This window comes from Rattus norvegicus, chromosome Y (genome assembly GCF_021556685.1).
Source record: "Rattus norvegicus strain SHRSP/BbbUtx chromosome Y, alternate assembly SHRSP_T2T, whole genome shotgun sequence".
Classification (NCBI taxonomy): Eukaryota; Metazoa; Chordata; class Mammalia; order Rodentia; family Muridae; genus Rattus; species Rattus norvegicus.
In genome coordinates, this window is record NC_141555.1 from 927,224 (window position 1) to 947,143 (window position 19,920).

The 19,920-nt window shown below is 45.9% G+C and overlaps 1 protein-coding gene, 1 long non-coding RNA gene and 1 pseudogene across 2 annotated transcripts; 1 reads left to right on the top strand and 2 right to left on the bottom strand.

The window, feature by feature from the left end:
* Positions 1-7,483: 7,483 nt before the first annotated feature.
* LOC147997937 (uncharacterized) lies at positions 7,484-8,690 on the top strand. Its single transcript, XR_015647394.1, has 2 exons — positions 7,484-7,704; positions 8,536-8,690. It is a non-coding gene; the product is annotated as an uncharacterized LOC147997937 (long non-coding RNA).
* A 1-nt stretch (position 8,691) lies between these two features.
* Limd2-ps1 (LIM domain containing 2, pseudogene 1) lies at positions 8,692-9,077 on the bottom strand (annotated as a pseudogene).
* Positions 9,078-14,592: 5,515 nt separating this feature from the next.
* Sry3 (sex-determining region Y protein 3) lies at positions 14,593-15,105 on the bottom strand. Its single transcript, NM_001416739.1, is given in 1 exon segment — positions 14,593-15,105. A coding segment is annotated over 1 exon segment (513 nt).
* Positions 15,106-19,920: the final 4,815 nt, after the last annotated feature.

A 19,920-nucleotide genomic window follows, 5' to 3' on the forward strand; every position in this document is an offset into this window, starting at 1 on the left:
CTGTGTGTTCAGTGCATGTTCAAGAAGAATACCTTTCTAAAGTCCATAGCCCATGACCCACTCTCCAGATTGCATCCTATACTGATATAAAGAGTTACAGTATTAAACTGTGCAGGAGGAGTAAGTAAGTGGCCAAATAAGGAAATAGTCCCTTGGTGGCTTGCTTTGGGAATGTAACCTAGTTGATTTGTAGCAAGGCAGAGGGAATGGTGAGTAGGGTAAGCCTGGCCAGATTCCCTTCAGTATCTGTCTCCAAGAACTATGGCTTTAAACTGTCCAGGGCACATAGCTTCAAACTTCCCAGGTACTTACACTCTGTCTAGGACCCTCAGCACTCAACTGTCCCAACCCCACAGCATCTCTACTCAACATAGCCTACACGTTCCCCTTTCCAGAGTATAGAGTATCTGAAGGTCCAGAGCCTAGCCTCTGACATCCTAGATCCCACTACTTCTGGTTGTCCTAGGCTGACAGCATCTGGTGGTCCAGAGGAAACAGCGGCTTTCTTTCTGGAGCCCACCACGTCTAAATCAGTAAGACGGTCAGACAAGTAACAAGTTGTAACAAGTCTGAACAGTGCATTACTCACAGTGTTTCCTTTATTCTTACTTGAATTGAGCTGGCATTCAGACTCTCTGCCTGAAAGGACTTTGCCTCAGCATTTCCCAAACACCCGACAATACCTTCCTGCCCAAGAGCTGACAAACCTTTCTGTGCCTTCTTAGGCCAAGCAGACATATGTGGTAGGTCCTTCTTGGGCCAAGCAGACATATGTGGTAGGTCCTTCTTGGGCCAAGCAGACATATGTGGTAGGTCCATCTTGGACCTCCTTCTATCCTGTACCTGCCTCACCTGTGACATCATCCCAAATGTGTGTTTTTCTATCTCCCTCTCACTCTCTGTCTCTCTCCATCTCCCTGTCTCTCTCTGTCTCTGTCTCTCTCTTCCTGTTTTTCTTTGTATGTGTTTGTGTGTGTTTGTTTCTCTCTCTCTCAACCTCTCTCTCTCCCTGCTTTTCTTTGTGTGTTCCTCTCTCTCAGTCTGTCTCTGTCTGTCTTTCTCTGTCTGTCTCTCTATATCTATATCTATCTATCTATCTATCTATCTATCTATCTATCTATCTATCTATCTATAGACCACTCTCTCTACCTCTTTTTCTTGTGTGTGTGTGTTAGCACATATGTGAATAATGTTGACGTTCTTCTATATACATATATGTCATTTGAGTGTAAAGAACAATGAGAGATATGCTCATCAACAGGTAGATATTTATTTGAGAGTGGCATCTGACACCAGCAGTGCTGTTCCTGAAGTGTTAGGAGACATTCAGAGGGTGCTTCTCAGTACATTCTGAGATGAGCTATAGCTGATGTCCATACCAAGAAGGCAGTTGGGCAGGAAAAGGAGAGGTGCTTCTAATGTCAGGACAGAGAGGGTTCCAGGCCAGAATAATCAAGGGTTTGGAAGAGAGGCTAGTACATATTTTGGCTATTTGCTGTGTGTGGATTTCCGTGGATGCTGGATCTTTTCCCTTGGCCGCCTAGCCTTAGTCACTGCAACTTCAGGAATGTCAATGCAGGATAGAGTGTCTCAAACACTTGAGGTCCTTTGGTTGTTGTATTGGCTTCCCCAGCCCTTGTTTGTCCTCTTTGTTCTGAAGAATTGAAACAGTTTTGGTCCTTGAGGGACATTCTATGTCAGACCTGTCACTGACCCCAAGGACCACACAGGTCAACAAGACATGGTCGGAGTAGGGCCATTCTACTCAGGTTTCAAGCTAGACTGTGGATGATGATAGGACCCCCAGTGCTCTTGCCCTGTGTGATGGGTTTGACACAAGCAATAGATAACTACATTTGACTTGGTAAACTTGGGGGAAATAGACAGGGCCCCTCTCCTAACCCTGACAAAGAAACATTATTGGAAAGCACCTGGAGAAGGCTGGAAGAACAAAAGTACTCAAGGACCTGGTTCTCTAAGCCATTATCATATTGTTTTGGGGTAGTCCCGTGAGGAGAATTATAAAGGCAGAGGCTATCCATGGAATAAATAGCAGGCAAAAAGAATCCATGTCCAAGTGCAGCCTGTACACATTACCTTAGGTCTCTGCTAGGAAAGTTAGAAGGCAGTCTCAGGTAGGGAGTCCTCTGATGCCCTTGATGGGAGAAAAGGGACTCTGGATGTTATGATCTGGATGGCTGGCAGCGTGTGCTTGGAGAAATGAGACAGGACTGGGACTGACATGCCATTCAGTGACACTACTCCCTCAGCAACTGGTAGTCATGAGGTGTTATCCACGTGAGGAAATAGGGGTAGAGAAGGGCTGTACTTGAGGATACAAAGTGGCAAGATGCCAAAACATGCCTTTGCCAGTGGATGGAGAGCCAAAGCCAAGGGCAGTGGCTTGGCAGAATGGACGGGGGTCCTTTCTGGAGCTGAGTGAGGAAGTCAGAGAGAAAGGTATTTCCTCCTCCTAATAGGTTACATGCACTCTCTTAGGAAGACAGCACACAGATCATCAATGCCTCCATCAAGAGCAACCAGGCAATAACAGGCTACCAGACAAGGCATTTGGGGCACTTTAACTCCTGCTTCAGAGTCCTGGAGGACACACTAATTGCTCCTGCCTCATGTGGGAAATCACAGAATGTTGGCCTTGACAGAATTCCCTGTGCCACCCTCCAGTGCAGTTCTCAATGTTGGGATGTGACCTCACTAGACACACTGACTCAGACACAGGATTCAAGAGTAAAGTCTGGGTTTCTGAGAGTAACCCAGAAAGCCCATCCCCGCAGTGTTAGGAAAGGTGCAGCTTCTTTGTCAGCACGGTTATGGAACTCCCCAGCTTCCATCCCATCAGTGCCCTCAAACTGACTTTCTCCACAAGTATCAGCTTTTCCTGTTATTGTGTCCACAACACAGGAAAACTGCTAGGCCTCACGTGGGTGTCTGGTGCCCCTCCACCTTGACTTATATTGACACAGCAGCTGCAGAGCAGGGATTGATGAGTCTGAGGATCATGGGGGCTTCTCCAGATCTTCCCTTGCTGATTCTCAAGAAGATGTGGCCCCTTCCTACTTCAAGGTCTACTTCTTCAAGGTCTGCCCAAGACCTATCCGGCATGAATATACACAGAATATGAAATGCCAGCACACAATTGAGGAAGGCTGGCTGGGCATTACTCACAGTGTTTCCTTTACTCTTACTTGAATTGAGCTGGCATTCAGACTCTCTGCCTGAAAGGACTTTGCCTCAGCATTTCCCGAACACCCGACAAAACCTTCCTGCCCAAGAGCTGACAAACCTTTCTGTGCCTTCTTGGGCCAAGCAGACATATGTGGTAGGTCCTTCTTGGACCAAGCAGACATATGTGGTAGGTCCTTCTTGGGCCAAGCAGACATATGTGGTAGGTCCTTCTTGGGCCAAGCACACATATGTGGTAGGTCCTTCTTGGGCCAAGCACACATATGTGGTAGGTCCTTCTTGGGCCAAGCACACATATGTGGTAGGTCCTTCTTGGGCAAAGCAGACATATGTGGTAGGTCCTTGAAGCAAACTGGGAGAGACATAGGCTTGGCTGTGGATGTTGAGAAATACCTGTCCTATTGCCTCACAGGAGGGACCTCTAGCAAATGGCTTTTCCCTGACCTGGAGGTCTGCATCTTCTGCCTCCCCACATTACTCTACTTACCGACATTGGCTCCTCTGGTAGGCCATCTACCGTCCACTGAACTAAGAGATGGTTTGTCTGGCACTCTGTGAAGTATCTCTGCCTGTGCTAAGAGTCCCCCTACCATCCCTTGTACACACTGCTTATCTTCTGGACAATGTGGTCAAATCCAGATAGGTCAGCAGCTCTGTGAACTCTCATATACCAGGCAGCTCAGCCAGGATTGCATGTGTTCTCCCTCCAGCCTTCTCTGTCGGAGAGAGAAGTACTTCTGGAGATCCAGACAGATGTCTTCTGCAGTGACCTGAGGCAAATGTCTCTAGCTTCTGGATGGGGGTCCCTTACACTGGTAAGGAATTTCGAGGTCACAGAAACTTATTTTGGGAGTAGTGTGGCCAGCAATACTCCAGCATGACCAGCCTCTTACCTCCTGCTCAGTTGTGAGCACACATGCACTCCTGGAAAACTCAGGCTCCAAGTTTCCTACCAGTAGCTATATGAAACAGGGCCAGGGATAGTAAACAGCTACAGAGTGCTGGACCAGGACTCATCATGTCATCGGAGATGTGATAAAGAGAGTGTATGAGGTCTGGGTACAACACTCTCTCTCCTTCCTTCTGAAGAAGTACCAACATGGATGGCCTGTGTCTGTCTGTTTATGGACAGGCCTATTACCAGAGAGGCTGAGCCTGTGACTCCTTAACTATCATCACTCTCTTGTGGAAGGAAGGGTTGATGCCAAGGAGAAAGGTGAACCTGCTCAGCCTCCTGGCCCTGTTTACCTCCCCCACCTGTCAGAGCACGGCACAATTAAGAGGAAACTGTGTCTACCAGAGCCAACACAGAGGGGCCTGCTTGAAGGGAGGCAACACTACCCCGTCCCCCACAGGAGCTCAAAGAGTACTTTTCATTAACACTCCCCACTGCTGAGTTCAGACACCATTCCCTGGGAAGCAGTGGTCTTTCAACATGTACCTCAGCAAGTCTTCATCTTGCTCACTGAGCATAACTAAGATATTGGCCTGGTTCCTCATCTACCTTTTGTCATGGAGTCCTGCTGACTGTAAAACGGTGACCCTGCAACCAGAAGAAAGCAGTATCAGCCCCAACGCTGTCAGAGTCCCTGGAAGTATGTATGGCACTCCCTCTTCCTCAAGAACTCTCTTCTGTTGCCTGACAGGAACTCAGGACCACTTCGTCTAGACACTTTTTTTGCTTTCTCTATTTTTCTTTCTCTCTCTCTTTCTCTCTGTCTCTATTTCTCTATCTCTATCTCTCTCTCTGTCTCTCCGTTTGTCTGTCTCTCTGTCTGTCTCTGTCTGTCTCTCTGCCTCTGTCTCTCTGTCTCTCTCTGTCTTTCTCTTTCTCCTCAGTCTCTCTGACTCTCTGTCTGTCTGTCTCTCTCTGTCACTCTGCCTCTGTCTTTCTGTCTTTCTCTGTTTCTCCTCTGTCTATCTCTCTGTCTCTCTTTCTCTCTCTGTCTGCCGCTCTGTCCCTCTGTCTCTCCTCTCTGACTCTCTCTATCTCTCTATTTCTCTCTCTGTCTTTCCGTTTGTCTGTCTCTCTGTCTGTCTCTGTCTGTCTCTCTGCCTCTGTCTCTGTCTGTCTCTCTGCCTCTGTCTCTTTCTGTCTCTGTCTCTCTGTCTTTCTCTTTCTCTGTCTTTCTGTCTCTCTCTGTATCTCTCTCTTTCTCTCTCTGTCTCCCTCTGTCTCTCTCTCTCTATCTTTCTTTGACTCTCTATCTCTCTGTCTCTCTGTCTGTCTCTATTATCTCTCTGTGTGTCTCTCTAGGTCTCTGTCTCTCACGGACTCTCTCTGTCTCTCTCTTGCTTTCTCTATTTCTTTTTCTTGCTCTCTCTTTCTCTCTGTCTCTATCTCTCTATCTCTATTTCTCTCTCTGTCTCTCCGTTTGTCTGTCTCTCTGTCTGTCTCTGTCTGTCTCTCTGCCTCTGTCTCTCTGTCTCTCTCTGTCTTTCTCTTTCTCCTCAGTCTCTCTGACTCTCTGTCTGTCTCTCTCTGTCACTCTGCCTCTGTCTTTCTGTCTTTCTCTGTTTCTCCTCTGTCTATCTCTCTGTCTCTCTTTCTCTCTCTGTCTGCCTCTCTGTCCCTCTGTCTCTCCTCTCTGACTCTCTCTATCTCTCTATCTCTCTATTTCTCTCTCTGTCTCTCTGTCTGTATCTGTCTGTCTCTCTGCCTCTGTGTCTGTCTGTCTCTCTGACTATGTCTCTCTCTGTCTCTGTCTCTCATGGTCTCTGTCTCCCTGTCTTTCTCTTTCTCTGTCTTTCTGTCTCTCTCTGTATCTCTCTCTTTCTCTCTCTGTCTCCCTCTGTCTCTCTCTCTCTGTCTCTCTTTGACTCTCTATTTCTCTGTCTCTCTGTCTGTCTCTATTCACTCTCTCTGTGTCTCTCTCGTTCTCTGTCTCTCATGGATTCTCTCTGTCTCTATCTTGCTTTCTCTATTTCTCTTTCTCGCTCTCTCTTTCTCTGTCTCTATCTCTCTATCTCTCTATTTCTCTCTGTCTCTCCGTTTGTCTGTCTCTCTGTCTGTCTCTGTCTGTCTCTCTGTGTCTGTCTCTCTGTCTCTCTCTGTCTTTCTCTTTCTCTTTAATCTCTCTGACTCTCTGTCTGTCTGTCTCTCTCTGTCACTCTGCCTCTGTCTTTCTGTCTTTCTCTGTTTCTCCTCTGTCTATCTCTCTGTCTCTCTTTCTCTCTCTGTCTGTCTCTCTGTCCATCTGTCTCTCCTCTCTGACTCTCTCTATCTCTCTATCTCTCTATTTCTCTCTCTGTCTGTCCGTTTGTCTATCTCTCTGTCTGTCTGTCTCTCTGCCTCTGTCTCTGTCTGTCTCCCTGCCTCTGTCTCTCTGTCTCTGTCTCTCTGCCTCTGTCTCTCTGTCTCTCTCTGTCTTTCTCTTTCTCCTCAGTCTCTCTGACTCTCTGTCTGTCTCTCTCTGTCACTCTGCCTCTGTCTTTCTGTCTTTCTCTGTTTCTCCTCTGTCTATCTCTCTGTCTCTCTTTCTCTCTCTGTCTGCCTCTCTGTCCTTCTGTCTCTCCTCTCTGACTCTCTCTATCTCTCTATCTTTGTCTCTGTCTCCCTCTGACTCTCTCTCTGTCTCTCTCTCTTTCTCTGTCTCTCTCTCTCTGTGTCTCTCTCTCTCTGACTCTCAGTCTCTCTGTCTCTCTCCATGACTCTCTCTTTCTGTCTCCCTCTCTGTCTCTCTCTCCCTCTCTCTGTCTCTGTCTGTGTGTCCTGCGTGTGTATGTGTGTTTGGGACTCTGCTCCTGCTCTCTGCCCGCAGCAGGCTCAAAAGAAAAAAAATACAGCTTTCGCCCTGTCCCCTTTCATAATCTGTTTGTCACCCACCGCAATAATAGCATACTCATTGCTGGGATGGGAAACAGGCTACTTTGAGTCCTCCTTGTCCCCCACCCCAACCAGGGCTGGGCCTGAAACAGTGGTCAGGGGCTTGCAGATGCCAGGTGGAAACTCTGCCCACATGCCAGGTGGAACTAGGAGCGTGCACCGCAGAACCAAAGAACCAACCTCTCGGCTGCCCTCTACCTCAACTATGTGCATGCGTGTATGCATGCATGCGTGTGCCCACTCCTGTCCCTACCTAGCTCCACAGACTAGCCATTACCAAGACTGGCCTGTGTTCAGTTCCATCACTCTCTCCCTCACAGCACAACTTTCTTATTCCTTTTCTCTACCTACAAAACCTGTCAAAGTTCCGTATTATGACTTTCATTCTTATCCTGTCTGATAGGATTTTTGCTACTGCCGTTAAATTATGGTATGCTGTATTCAGATATTACTAGGCAATATAGCCCCCGATCTTGTTAGAAATCTGCTAATTATTAATATATTTAAGTTTATGAGACAGAATCTTCTGAAATCTCTAACAGTTTGCCCCACAAGATTTCAGAAGATATGAACACAGCTTCAAGAGTCTGCTTGGATTGTGATATGATAGCCACTGAGAAACACAGTGTACAAAACTGGATACCCTTAGAGTCAAATGATTTATCTAAATTAAGGTAAGTCAAAAATCTCATGTCACACCTATCCATTACACAGAGAAAAAGCTCTGTGTCTTCTGGGCTCCAAAGCCAGACTGAGTCTGCCCAAGTTGCCATGGAGACCTTAGGGAACTGTTGGGTAGTACACTCTGTCATGTTTTAAATAACATATGACTGCTAGATTATAAGCTATTCCCAGATTTCTGACTACATTGACAGCTAAGGTAGCTGTAGCTTAACAACTAGGACACAGACTCTAAACTCAGTTTCTAGCGACTAGTTCAGCCGTAAGCCTTCACAGATGGAATTGGTTGTTTCCTTATCTAAACCTGGATCCCGTTGATTAAATGTTTCATATCCCCCCCCCTTTTTTTGTTTTCAGTTTAAACATTTTTAAACCAGGGTTGATCACAACAGTCAACAGCACAACAGAGGGGGAGCATAGCTATTGCCAACCCGGTCAGCTGAGGCTCTAGGAAGAGCTTTAGCTTTGTGATACAAGGGACCCCTAGACCCCCAAGGCTGCAGGCTGTCTTCCCTCTCCCCCTGGCCTCCCCCCACCAGCGAGGTGGCATCTATGAGGCCCAGCAGATGGCACTCTCCCTCTTCCAGTCTCTGTGGCTCACAACCAGGCTAAGGGGCAGAGGTAGCTGGGGAGACAAGGGGGTACACGAGGCCCAGGTGGCAGTGAGGGAGCTTGGAACCCTGAGGAGGGCATGCTGACTCCTTGCTGGAGAAAAGGCACCTAAATAGGGAAGCTGGACTTGTGGGCCTCCCAGGGAGACACGGGTTAAAGGGAGCAGTATGGTGAAAACTCCAATTCTGGTTCCCACTGCCAACATCCTACAGGGAAAGGTAAGGAATCCTGGAGCAGAGCCTTATGCCTGAAACCTGTCTGAGGGAGCCTCATCCTTTCCCACCCTGCTCCCCCAAGCCCAGGTTAGCCTCCTTCCCACTGCCCAGCTGTAGGCCATGTGCTGGGAGAGAATGGATGTTAAAGGGGTCTCAGGCTGTCTTGGTGCCTCAGCCCACCTCCTCCTGGGCCCAGAGCTCCATGTGGTGTTTTGGACCAAACCCCTCATCTTAGTTGCCTTTGCTCTTAAACAGCTGCTGAAAGTGAGGTTTGCAGTAAAATGCACGTGCATTGCAGCATAACTGCCCAGGCTGAATTTGGTGCGGCAGTGTTCGCAACAGAAACTGGAGTTGTGGAAAATGAGCTTGTCTGCCACCAGCCGCTCCATAGGGTACACAGTCTTCTGGCAGGCTGCACAGGTCTCCTTCACCTGAGTCTGCAAGCTAAAGGACTTAGATAGCTGCACCGTGCTGTTGCCACTGCTGCCTTTGGCTTCATGAGACAAGGTGGCCTGGGCGGCTCCAGCAGCCTGGAACATGGCTCTTCAGAGGTGCCTGGCGGCCCTGGAGGAGATGCCAAGCCAAGAAGGCTCGGGCTGGCCTGCGCCGCAGGGCGGGGGTAGGTCGCTGGGGGACCGCTTCCGGTGCAAGAGGCTCGGGCTCTAGCTGCCATAGCTGCCAGTAGTCCCTGAGCAGCAGCCCCGTATTTCCTCTTCTTGTTAAACTTTTCACTACATGGATCTAACTGTATAATCGCAAATTCTTATTCCTTCTGTTCCACAAACAGATTATCTTAAAGAATGTTCATGTCGTTAACTCTTTTTTTTTTAAGGATTATTTTATTTATATATGCGATTACACTGTCTCTGTCTTCAGACACACCAGAAGAGGGCATTAGATCTCATTTCAGATGGTTGTGTGCCACCATGTGGTTGCTGGGATTTGAACTCAGGATCTTGGGAAGAACAGTCAGTTCTCTTAACCTCTGGGCCACCTCTCCAGCCCCATGTTGTTAAATTAACTTTTGTTGTTATCTCTTTTGTAAACTTGTAAACTACAGGAAACCCACTCAGATCTATCCGTTATGGACCAAATAGACTCCACCCAGATAATCTGGGTAATCTGTCTATCTGTCTAATGTTCCCACTTACTACCTATTCCAAAGGGTGGGATTCCTCTGGGTTTCAAATGTACATCTAAGAAAAATTTACTTTTCTCCCAAATACACTTAATCTTATTCTCTGCCTATAATATATATATATATATATATATATATATATATATATATATATATATGTGTGTGTGTGTGTGTGTGTGTGTGTGTGTGTGTGTGTTCCAGCATCTTGCCAAGTCCAGACACTTAGTACATCTAGGACAGCTCCAGAGAAGCAACCTCCAGATGCTGAACTGTCCCCTCACAGACACAGACGCTTCGATTGGACCTGTTCCTTCTCACCTATCCACAGACGGTTCAACAGACCCTGGACAACAAGGAAACAGCCAACTCTAAGACTGGACAAACATCCCCATGCCCACTTTTCTAGGTTCCCTAGAGACATATGGCTGTAAAGCAAACAGGAAGTAGAGATCACAACAATGACAACCCTATTCCTGCTTCACCATCATCTCTTTTGAATTTTTCTTTTTTTATTAAACCCAAACAGGGGAATGTTAGCATTCTGTCTAAGCTCCACCCCATAGGTTACCTGGCAACAAGAGTCAGGTATGCCTGACTATATAAAAGGGGATGCTTCCCCTCCTCACTCTCTTGTTCTCTTCCTCCCTCTTGCTTTCTTACCAACTCTTTCCCTTGTCCCTTCTCCCCCCATTCCCTCCCCTCCACCTCCACATGCTCACAGCTGGCCTCTCTGCCTCTCTACTTCTCTACTCCTCTACTCCTTCTCCCTCCACCTCTCCCCCTCCCTCTCCCTCCCCCTCCCCCTCTCTCTCTCCCTCCCTCCCTCTCCCTCACTCCCTTTGTCCCTCCCTCTCCTCCTCCTCCTCCCCCTCTGTCTCCCTCTCCCTCCCACTCACCCTCTCTCTCCCACTCTCCCTCTCTCCTGTGCCTCTACTACCCTCTTAACTCCTCTCCCCATGCCCTGGATAAACTTTATACTATACTGTATTATCCTGGGTTGGTTCCTCAGGGGAAGGGATGTCTCAGCATGGGCCTGCAGAGGCACCCCTTTCCCCTATACCTCACCACACCTCCATAGAACATATCCCCACTCTTTATCTTTTCATAAACACATCATAAACAACCAGACCCAAGTCTTCTGTGACTCTGTGAGGTCCTAAAATGGTTCAGGATCAGCCCCAGTGGAATGCTTTGTGCCTGCCCCGTCCTAGGAATTAAAGAAAAATTTGTAGGAGAGGACAAAAAGCACAAACAGAATACACACACAGAGTGACATAGAAGGACATTCCCAGAAAAACAAAAACTGAACCAAATGCTGTCTCAGATGGTCTGGGCTGCCGCCACCTGTCCACCCACAAATTGCCACTGGCCACCTCAGGCTCCCTGACCCTGCTCCCCTCACATGCAGTCTGAGCCAGTTCCCTACTTGGCCTCCCACCACCAATACCCTAAGCTGGCTTGGCTATGCCCCTTATGGTTTTCTTTCTCAGCCTTGCTGTATTTGGAAATCAAAGTTTGCCATCACTAACATTTCAGAAATCCTTTATTACTGGCATTTGAACTACTTGTAAAGATGAGTAATTGACAAGAATGACAATCAGAATTTGTGGTTCTGGCTCAGTAGCGTTTAGACTTCATTTGGGTGAGTTTTCCCTTACCTTTGTAACAAGCAACTGTTGATGTCTGAAAGCCAGGTGCTAACTAAGCTTGGTTCCTAGAAGAACAGTCTCTCAGGAAATTCTTTTTCTAATGGTGTGTGTGTGTGTGTGTGTGTGTGTGGTTTGTAATGTTGATTGTCTTTGTTTTGAATTTCAATTATCAGAGAACAAAGGATCTCACAGTCCCTGGTCAGTAGGAAGTTAATATCCAGGGACCAAAAACTGCTTATTTCAGAGATAAAAGAAACTTCTTTAGTTAAACAAAATTAGCTAACAGCAGTTTAATTTTACAGTTTGTGTCATTAAGTGCTTTGAAACCTTGGACATAAAGCCAAAATAATACTTCTTGTCACAATTCCAGAGTTTCAATATACTTTGTGGAAAAACATAACAAAACAAAAAGAACAAGGATACTTAGTATTTACTTATTTATAGTTTTGGTGTTTATTTATTTATAGTTTTCCCTGTCTAGTTTAGATTTTCAGTGAAATCTCATGCAATTTGCTTGCAACTCCCCTTTTGCTATACAACTTACTTTAAAAGTTGGAGGACCGAACAAGGTGTTTCAGGACTGTAAACCCCACGTTCACCATCGTTGTACAAGTTTCTCCCAGATATCGGTGCAGTGATCAGTGCCTTCGTTTGGACTCCTTGGTATGCCATGAAAAAGTAACAGGCAGAGGGATGGGGGTGGCATCTAACAAAAGAATGAATCTCATGAGTTCTCCAAAAATAGCCACCAATCCCAGTACTGACCTCTAAGCTGATAGTGGGGTGAACATTTTGGAGAAAAGGACTCTAAATCTTAGGCAGAGCACTGCTTACGAAATTCAAGCTGCAACTAACTACAAAGCTTTCTTGCACAAGGATACTCCTGTGCACAAAGATGAAGGAGAGTGAGGAGGAAGAAGAGGAAGGAGGAGGAGGTAGTGGAAAAGGAAGAGAGAGAAAAGGAGGAAGATAAGAAGCAAATAGGTCCAGGTGAGAAAGAGGAAGCCTGTGGACTGCCATAGGATCCATGAGGTCCTTGGCCTGTATCTACGGCTCTTTGCTTATAATCCACACAATGGAGAAACAAAAGACAAAAGACACGGGGAACACATGCAGAAACTCTCCAGCGAAAGATTAATAAGCACCCATTGAGTAGATATATTTGCATTCATTTATATTAGAAGTCTACCCAAAGACATAAACCCTTATTGAGTGTTGGCATTGAAATGTGCTGAAGCATGCCCTGACTTAGAGGTCCAGTAGTGTCAACTAACTAATCCACTGAATTCTGGAGAACAGTCTTTTAACTGATTTACAGAAACAATACATGTAAGTTAGTTAGTGTGAACACTAAATGGTTTGAAAATCAATTAAAGCTCAAAGGTTTTACGGTCCTGTAGAACAGTAGTTTGTTTCAAAGAGTTCAATACATCAGGTAATACACTGTATTGTATTTACTTAGTGTGTAAGATATCACAATTGAAGCTCCATGGGCTGCTCTTTCCTTCCGACCTATGCCTTAGGGTTACATAGTCGATTCAAGAGCTTACGGGGAACAGTTTGTATGAGAGAAACACTGTGGGAGAATAATGTGATGAAACTGGAAGAGGCTAACTGAAGCTCTGGGTATGAAACTTGGTATAGACAAACCTATGCCTGGTTCCTTGAGCTTTCTTAAAGAAGCTATGGCAGGGGTTGCTGTATTCTGTTTTAAGCTTGCTTGTAAGAGTTTGTAACTTTGAACCATTCTTTAGCTTAAAAATCTGGCAGGTGAGCTAATGGGTAAATGGCCACTTATACTTCCCCTTCCCTTCACCTTTTGTAGTAGTCCATTTTGCATCACTTTGTATATGGGGAGTGTTACCTGCAGGCTAAGTGTCCACTTAGCTTGCCTATGTAACTTGGTGCTTTGTACATTTTGTTTCTGATTCTTACCCGGTCCTGGAAAACATAGCTTTGTCTGTACTGCTTTTATACAAAAATTTTGTGAATAAAACTGTTTATTCTTTAAAGATAGGTAAAAGAGAAGCAGAATGTGACTTCCTGTGCATGAACTTGTATAAATGCTTATTTTATCAAACGATGTTACAGAGAGAAGAGTTTACAGAACAACTGGGTTTATCATAGTGTGAAGGAGAAGTGAAAAAGACAAACCCATGCACACTGGCACGCACGTGCACACGCAAGCACACACAGTGACAGAAGTCATATATGATGTAGTTTTGTGTGCTGGAGAGAGAGACCCTGATAAACAGATAGATGTGTCTGATCTACAAAGGAGTACTTTGCATGCTAAAGGGGCACAGCCAGTGTTTTTACAGCATTATGTATGTTTTTCAGAGATGAGTACTGACCACTTACAGATAGACAATGGTTTCCATGGTGATGCTGAAAGGACAGGACAGCCAGCCCAGACCTGAGGGCACTGTGTTTTTGCCTGCTCAGAAATGAACTACTGTATCCTAGTCATTAGAATACTCAACCTAAGTGATAATTTACATATGTTCCCCTTGGTGGCTAAAGAACTTTAATATGCATCCAGGCATCCAGTAAAGTCCCTTGACCTTTGCATTGGAATGCCTGCAAGATCCTACTGTCTGGAGTTTAAGAAAAGAATAGAACAATGGGCTGGGAAGAATTAACAGCTGCCTCTGTTCCTGTAACACCTTCTTATCTGTGGGAAAGGGATTGAAATAGTCCTTTATTCCTATCAAACAGGAATGAAAAGAATTTCCTTGCCCAGCTGGATATTTGTAGTGTGTACCCTTCTGATGTTTCCTTTAAAACTCCACCTTCCCCTCTCCCACCTCCCACTTTAGCATGTCAAGCTGTATTGGCTCTAAAGCTGTTTGCTGCCTTTGAGCTGGCAGTACAGATAAATTCATTATGAGTCTAAACCTAGTTTCTTCCATCGATTAAATGCCATAAGAATGCGAGTAGTACGCTGTTAAACAAAAAGTATGTAGTAAGCCCTTCTAAGCATTCTCCTTTCTTACACACTACACATCCTTACACACATTTTGGTCTCCTCCCCCACACCCCCACCAGAAAAAAAAGGGGAGCAGGACCTTTATTACAACCAGAGGGAACTCAGTATCCAAACCAAGTAGGAATCTCAAGCTGTAAATTACAGCAAGGGGAGTGTTGGGATAGGTAGGAGCAGAGCCAGTATCATGAGATTACCTATCACAGGGCTTTGCTGAGGTGCTCCTGCTATGGTGTAGGGTCACCAGTGATATCAGCGGACAGTAAGTAGGTTAGCTGCTGCTAGTGGAACTGGTGCTGCTGCTGCTGCTGCTGCTGCTGCAGGTGCATGTGCTGCTGCTGCTGGTGCTGCTGTTTCTGCTGTAGTGGGTATCCAGTGGGGATGTCCACAGGCTGTAAATAAATGCTTTTCTGGTTCTTGGAGGACTGGTGTGCAGCTCTAGCCCAGTCCTGTCCGTATATGATAGTGTGTAGGTTGTTGTCCCATTGCAACAGGTTGTACAGTTTTGTTGAGGCAACTTCACGCTGCAAAGTATAACTCCTCTGTGGCACTTTAACCCTTCGATGAGTCTGATATTTATAGTTTGGATATTTCTCTCTGTGTAGGGTCTTCAGTCTCTGCGCCTCCTGGAAAAAGGGCCTTTTTTCGGCTTCTGTAAGGCTTTTCCACTGATATCCCAGCTGCTTGCTGATCTCTGAATTCTGCATGCTGGGATTCTGTTGAGCCAACTTGCGCCTCTCTCCACGGGACCACACCATAAATGCATTCATGGGGCGCTTGACATGGCCCTCCATGCTATCTAGACAACTGTCACTGCTCCCAAAGCTCTCCCTTCTCCAGAGATTAATATGTCCTCAGGCTGTAGGGCTGAACACTGAAAGTGAAGATCTGAAATGCTGAATGTAGTGGAAGAATTAGAATTGCAACCAGGAAGTCAGAGATGAGATGAGAGAGACAGAGATAGAGACAGAAACAGAGAGACAGAGACAGACAGAGACAGAAGTCAAGATATAAAGTGTAAGGGGTAAAAGCTAGTATCCAAATTGTGTTTGTAACAAAGATTTTAGTATTTAAAGTGTGTCAGAAAATATTCATCCCTCCTCCCTCAGGACCTTCCACGTCCAGCCCAACTAATCTACTTTGAAGCCACCACACAAACCTACATATTGTCAACCAAAACCCCTGTGGATTGTAAATGTAGAGACTGCACTTTTACACTCCTTAAAAACATACAACTTTCTCTTTGGTCATTTCTTCTCAACAAGCATTAAGATACAACAATGAGCATACTAAGCCGTTCTTTTTGCCCTGTAGCATACATGATATTTATGATGGACTAACTGAGAAATAAACAAGCATGTACAAGTGGTAGAGAGGGTCAAAGATAAGTAGGAAAACAATTGTATCCTAGTCCAGTAAGCGAGGTGGCATGAAGAAAAAGAATCAGTCTGTCCAGGGCAATAGCCCACTATAAAGATCTACACCATGGGACAAAGAAAAACCAAAAACAAAAACAGTAGTAATGCTGAGTTTTAGAATTGAAAGCTACAAAACCTAAAACTCAACAAATATCTCAAGGAAGTTTTCTTTCTCTCTTTGTCATATACATGCATCATAAAGCTCGTTTGTACAAATTTCCTATGTAGTAATACTAAAAATATTGTTATTAGGATTATTTCAATACAACCAACAGTTGTTGCTGGCATGTTGCTAAAGTGCATTTGAGACTCAATTATTTGCAGATACACACAGACACACACACACTCCACATGCAGGTAATCACGCACAGACACTCAGACAAATACAACAGAAACACACTACTGTATTCTCTACTCTGAAAAAATGTGTCCTGAGCCTTGGTGGGCTGCAGAGGGACCCCCATCCAGAAGCTAGAGACATTTGCCTCAGGTCACTGCAGAAGACATCTGTCTGGATATCCAGAAGTACTTCTCTCTCCGACAGAGAAGGCTGGAGGGAGAACACATGCAATCATGGCTGAGCAGCCTGGTATATGAGAGTTCACAGAGCTGCTGACCTATCTGGATTTGACCACATTGTCCAGAAGATAAGCAGTGTGTACAAGGGATGGTAGGGGGACTCTTAGCACAGGCAGAGACATTTCACAGAGTGCCAGACAAACCATCTCTTAGTTCAGTGGACGGTAGATGGCCTACCAGAGGAGCCAATGTCGGTAAGTAGAGTAATGTGGGGAGCAGAAGATGCAGACCTCCAGGTCAGGGAAAAGCCATTTGCTAGAGGTCCCTCCTGTGAGGCAATAGGACAGGTATTTCTCAACATCCACAGCCAAGCCTATGTCTCTCCCAGTTTGCTTCAAGGACCTACCACATATGTCTGCTTTGCCCAAGAAGGACCTACCACATATGTGTGCTTGGCCCAAGAATGACCTACCACATATGTGTGCTTGGCCCAAGAATGACCTACCACATATGTCTGCTTGGCCCAAGAAGGACCTACCACATATGTCTGCTTGGCCCAAGATGGACCTACCACATATGTCTGCTTGGCCCAAGAAGGACCTACCACATTTGTCTGCTTGGCCCAAGAAGGCACAGAAAGGTTTGTCAGCTCTTGGGCAGGAAGGGTGTTCGGGAAATGCTGAGGCAAAGTCCTTTCAGGCAGAGAGTCTGAATGCCAGCTCAATTCAAGTAAGAGTAAAGGAAACACTGTGAGTAATGCCCAGCCAGCCTTCCTCAATTGTGTGCTGGCATTTCATATTCTGTGTATATTCATGCCGGATAGGTCTTGGCCAGACCTTGAAGAAGTAGACCTTGAAGTAGGAAGGGGCCACATCTTCTTGAGAATCAGCAAGGGAAGGTCTGGAGAAGCCCCCATGATCCTCAGACTCATCAATCCCTGCTCTGCAGCTGCTGTGTCATTATAAGTCAAGGTGGAGGGGCACCAGACACCCAGGTGAGGTCTAGCAGTTTTCCTGTGTTGTGGACACAATAACAGGAAAAGCTGATACTTGTGGAGAAAGTCAGTTTGAGGGCACTGATGGGATGGAAGTTGGGGAGTTCCATAACCGTGCTGACAATGAAGCTGCACCTTTCCTAACACTGCGGGGATGGGCTTTCTGGGTTACTCTCAGAAACCCAGACTTTACTCTTGAATCCTGTGTCTGAGTCAGTGTGTCTAGTGAGGTCACATCCCAACATTGAGAACTGCACTGGAGGGTGGCACAGGGAATTCTGTCAAGGCCAACATTCTGTGATTTCCCACATGAGGCAGGAGCAATTAGTGTGTCCTCCAGGACTCTGAAGCAGGAGTTAAAGTGCCCCAAATGCCTTGTCTGGTAGCCTGTTATTGCCTGGTTGCTCTTGATGGAGGCATTGATGATCTGTGTGCTGTCTTCCTAAGAGAGTGCATGTAACCTATTAGGAGGAGGAAATACCTTTCTCTCTGACTTCCTCACTCAGCTCCAGAAAGGACCCCCGTCCATTCTGCCAAGCCACTGCCCTTGGCTTTGGCTCTCCATCCACTGGCAAAGGCATGTTTTGGCATCTTGCCACTTTGTATCCTCAAGTACAGCCCTTCTCTACCCCTATTTCCTCACGTGGATAACACCTCATGACTACCAGTTGCTGAGGGAGTAGTGTCACTGAATGGCATGTCAGTCCCAGTCCTGTCTCATTTCTCCAAGCACACGCTGCCAGCCATCCAGATCATAACATCCAGAGTCCCTTTTCTCCCATCAAGGGCATCAGAGGACTCCCTACCTGAGACTGCCTTCTAACTTTCCTAGCAGAGACCTAAGGTAATGTGTACAGGCTGCACTTGGCCATGGATTCTTTTTGCCTGCTATTTATTCCATGGATAGCCTCTGCCTTTATAATTCTCCTCACAGGACTACCCCAAAACAATATGATAATGGCTTAGAGAACCAGGTCCTTGAGTACTTTTGTTCTTCCAGCCTTCTCCAGGTGCTTTCCAATAATGTTTCTTTGTCAGGGTTAGGAGAGGGGCCCTGTCTATTTCCCCCAAGTTTACCAAGTCAAATGTAGTTATCATTGCTTGTGTCAAACCCATCACACAGGACAAGAGCACTGGGGGTCCTATCATCATCCACAGTCTAGCTTGAAACCTGAGTAGAATGGCCCTACTCCGACCCTGTCTTGTTGACCTGTGTGGTCCTTGGGGTCAGTGACAGGTCTGACATAGAATGTCCCTCAAGGACCAAAACTGTTTCAATTCTTCAGAACAAAGAGGACAAACAAGGGCTGGGGAAGCCAATACAACAACCAAAGGACCTCAAGTGTTTGAGACACTCTATCCTGCATTGACATTCCTGATGTTGCAGTGACTAAGGCTAGGCGGCCAAGGGAAAAGATCCAGCATTCCATAATTTCCATTTCCATGGAAATCCACACACAGCAAATAGCCAAAATATGTACTAGCCTCTCTTCCAAACCCTTGATTATTCTGGCCTGGAACCCTCTCTGTCCTGACATTAGAAGCACCTCTCCTTTTCCTGCCCAACTGCCTTCTTGGTATGGACATCAGCTATAGCTCATCTCAGAATGTACTGAGAAGCACCCTCTGAATGTCTCCTAACACTTCAGGAACAGCACTGCTGGTGTCAGATGCCACTCTCAAATAAATATCTACCTGTTGATGAGCATATCTCTCATTGTTCTTTACACTCAAATGACATATATGTATATAGAAGAACGTCAACATTATTCACATATGTGCTAACACACACACACAAGAAAAAGAGGTAGAGAGAGTGGTCTATAGATAGATAGATAGATAGATAGATAGATAGATAGATAGATAGATATAGAGAGACAGACAGAGAAAGACAGACAGAGACAGACTGAGAGAGAGGAACACACAAAGAAAAGCAGGGAGAGAGAGAGATGGAGAGAGAGGGAAACAAACACACACAAACACATACAAAGAAAAACAGGAAGAGAGAGACAGAGACAGAGAGAGACAGGGAGATGGAGAGAGACAGAGAGTGAGAGGGAGATAGAAAAACACACATTTGGGATGATGTCACAGGTGAGGCAGGTACAGGATAGAAGGAGGTCTGTGTTTGAATGAGAAGGAAGGACAGGCAGGAGAAAAGTTTGAAGGAAGATGAGAAGATTGGAACGGAAAAGAAGAAACAGGAGGGGGAGGGACAGAAGCCGTGACAGAACAATATGACAGGGGATGTTAAGATTCCATGCTGTACCTTTACAGGTTGTTATGGATGTTTTTAAGGGATGGATATGTATTGGGCTTTGTATGTTTAGGTGGGCGATTGTATCTTATTAATTGGGCCAAAGGTTATTGTGTTGTGTGTTCTTTCATGTAGTGATTTTAGTGTAAGAAAGTGTGCACTGGCTGTCTGGCCACCACAGAGTTGGGATGTGTGTTTCTGGCATGGAAACCTGCCTTGGGAACTAAATAGGAAGAAAGATTGCTGATGGCTCACAGAGAGGCCTTCGGTAGTGTGATATGGGTTGGAGCAGAGCAAGTGAGAGGCTTTGCTGACTGACAGTTAAGATATCCAGCAGATATCTTGGGACACTGTGGAATAGACCTAAAGTGGTGATAAATGACCACCATACTTTTTTATTTTTTATATTTTGACAACAACA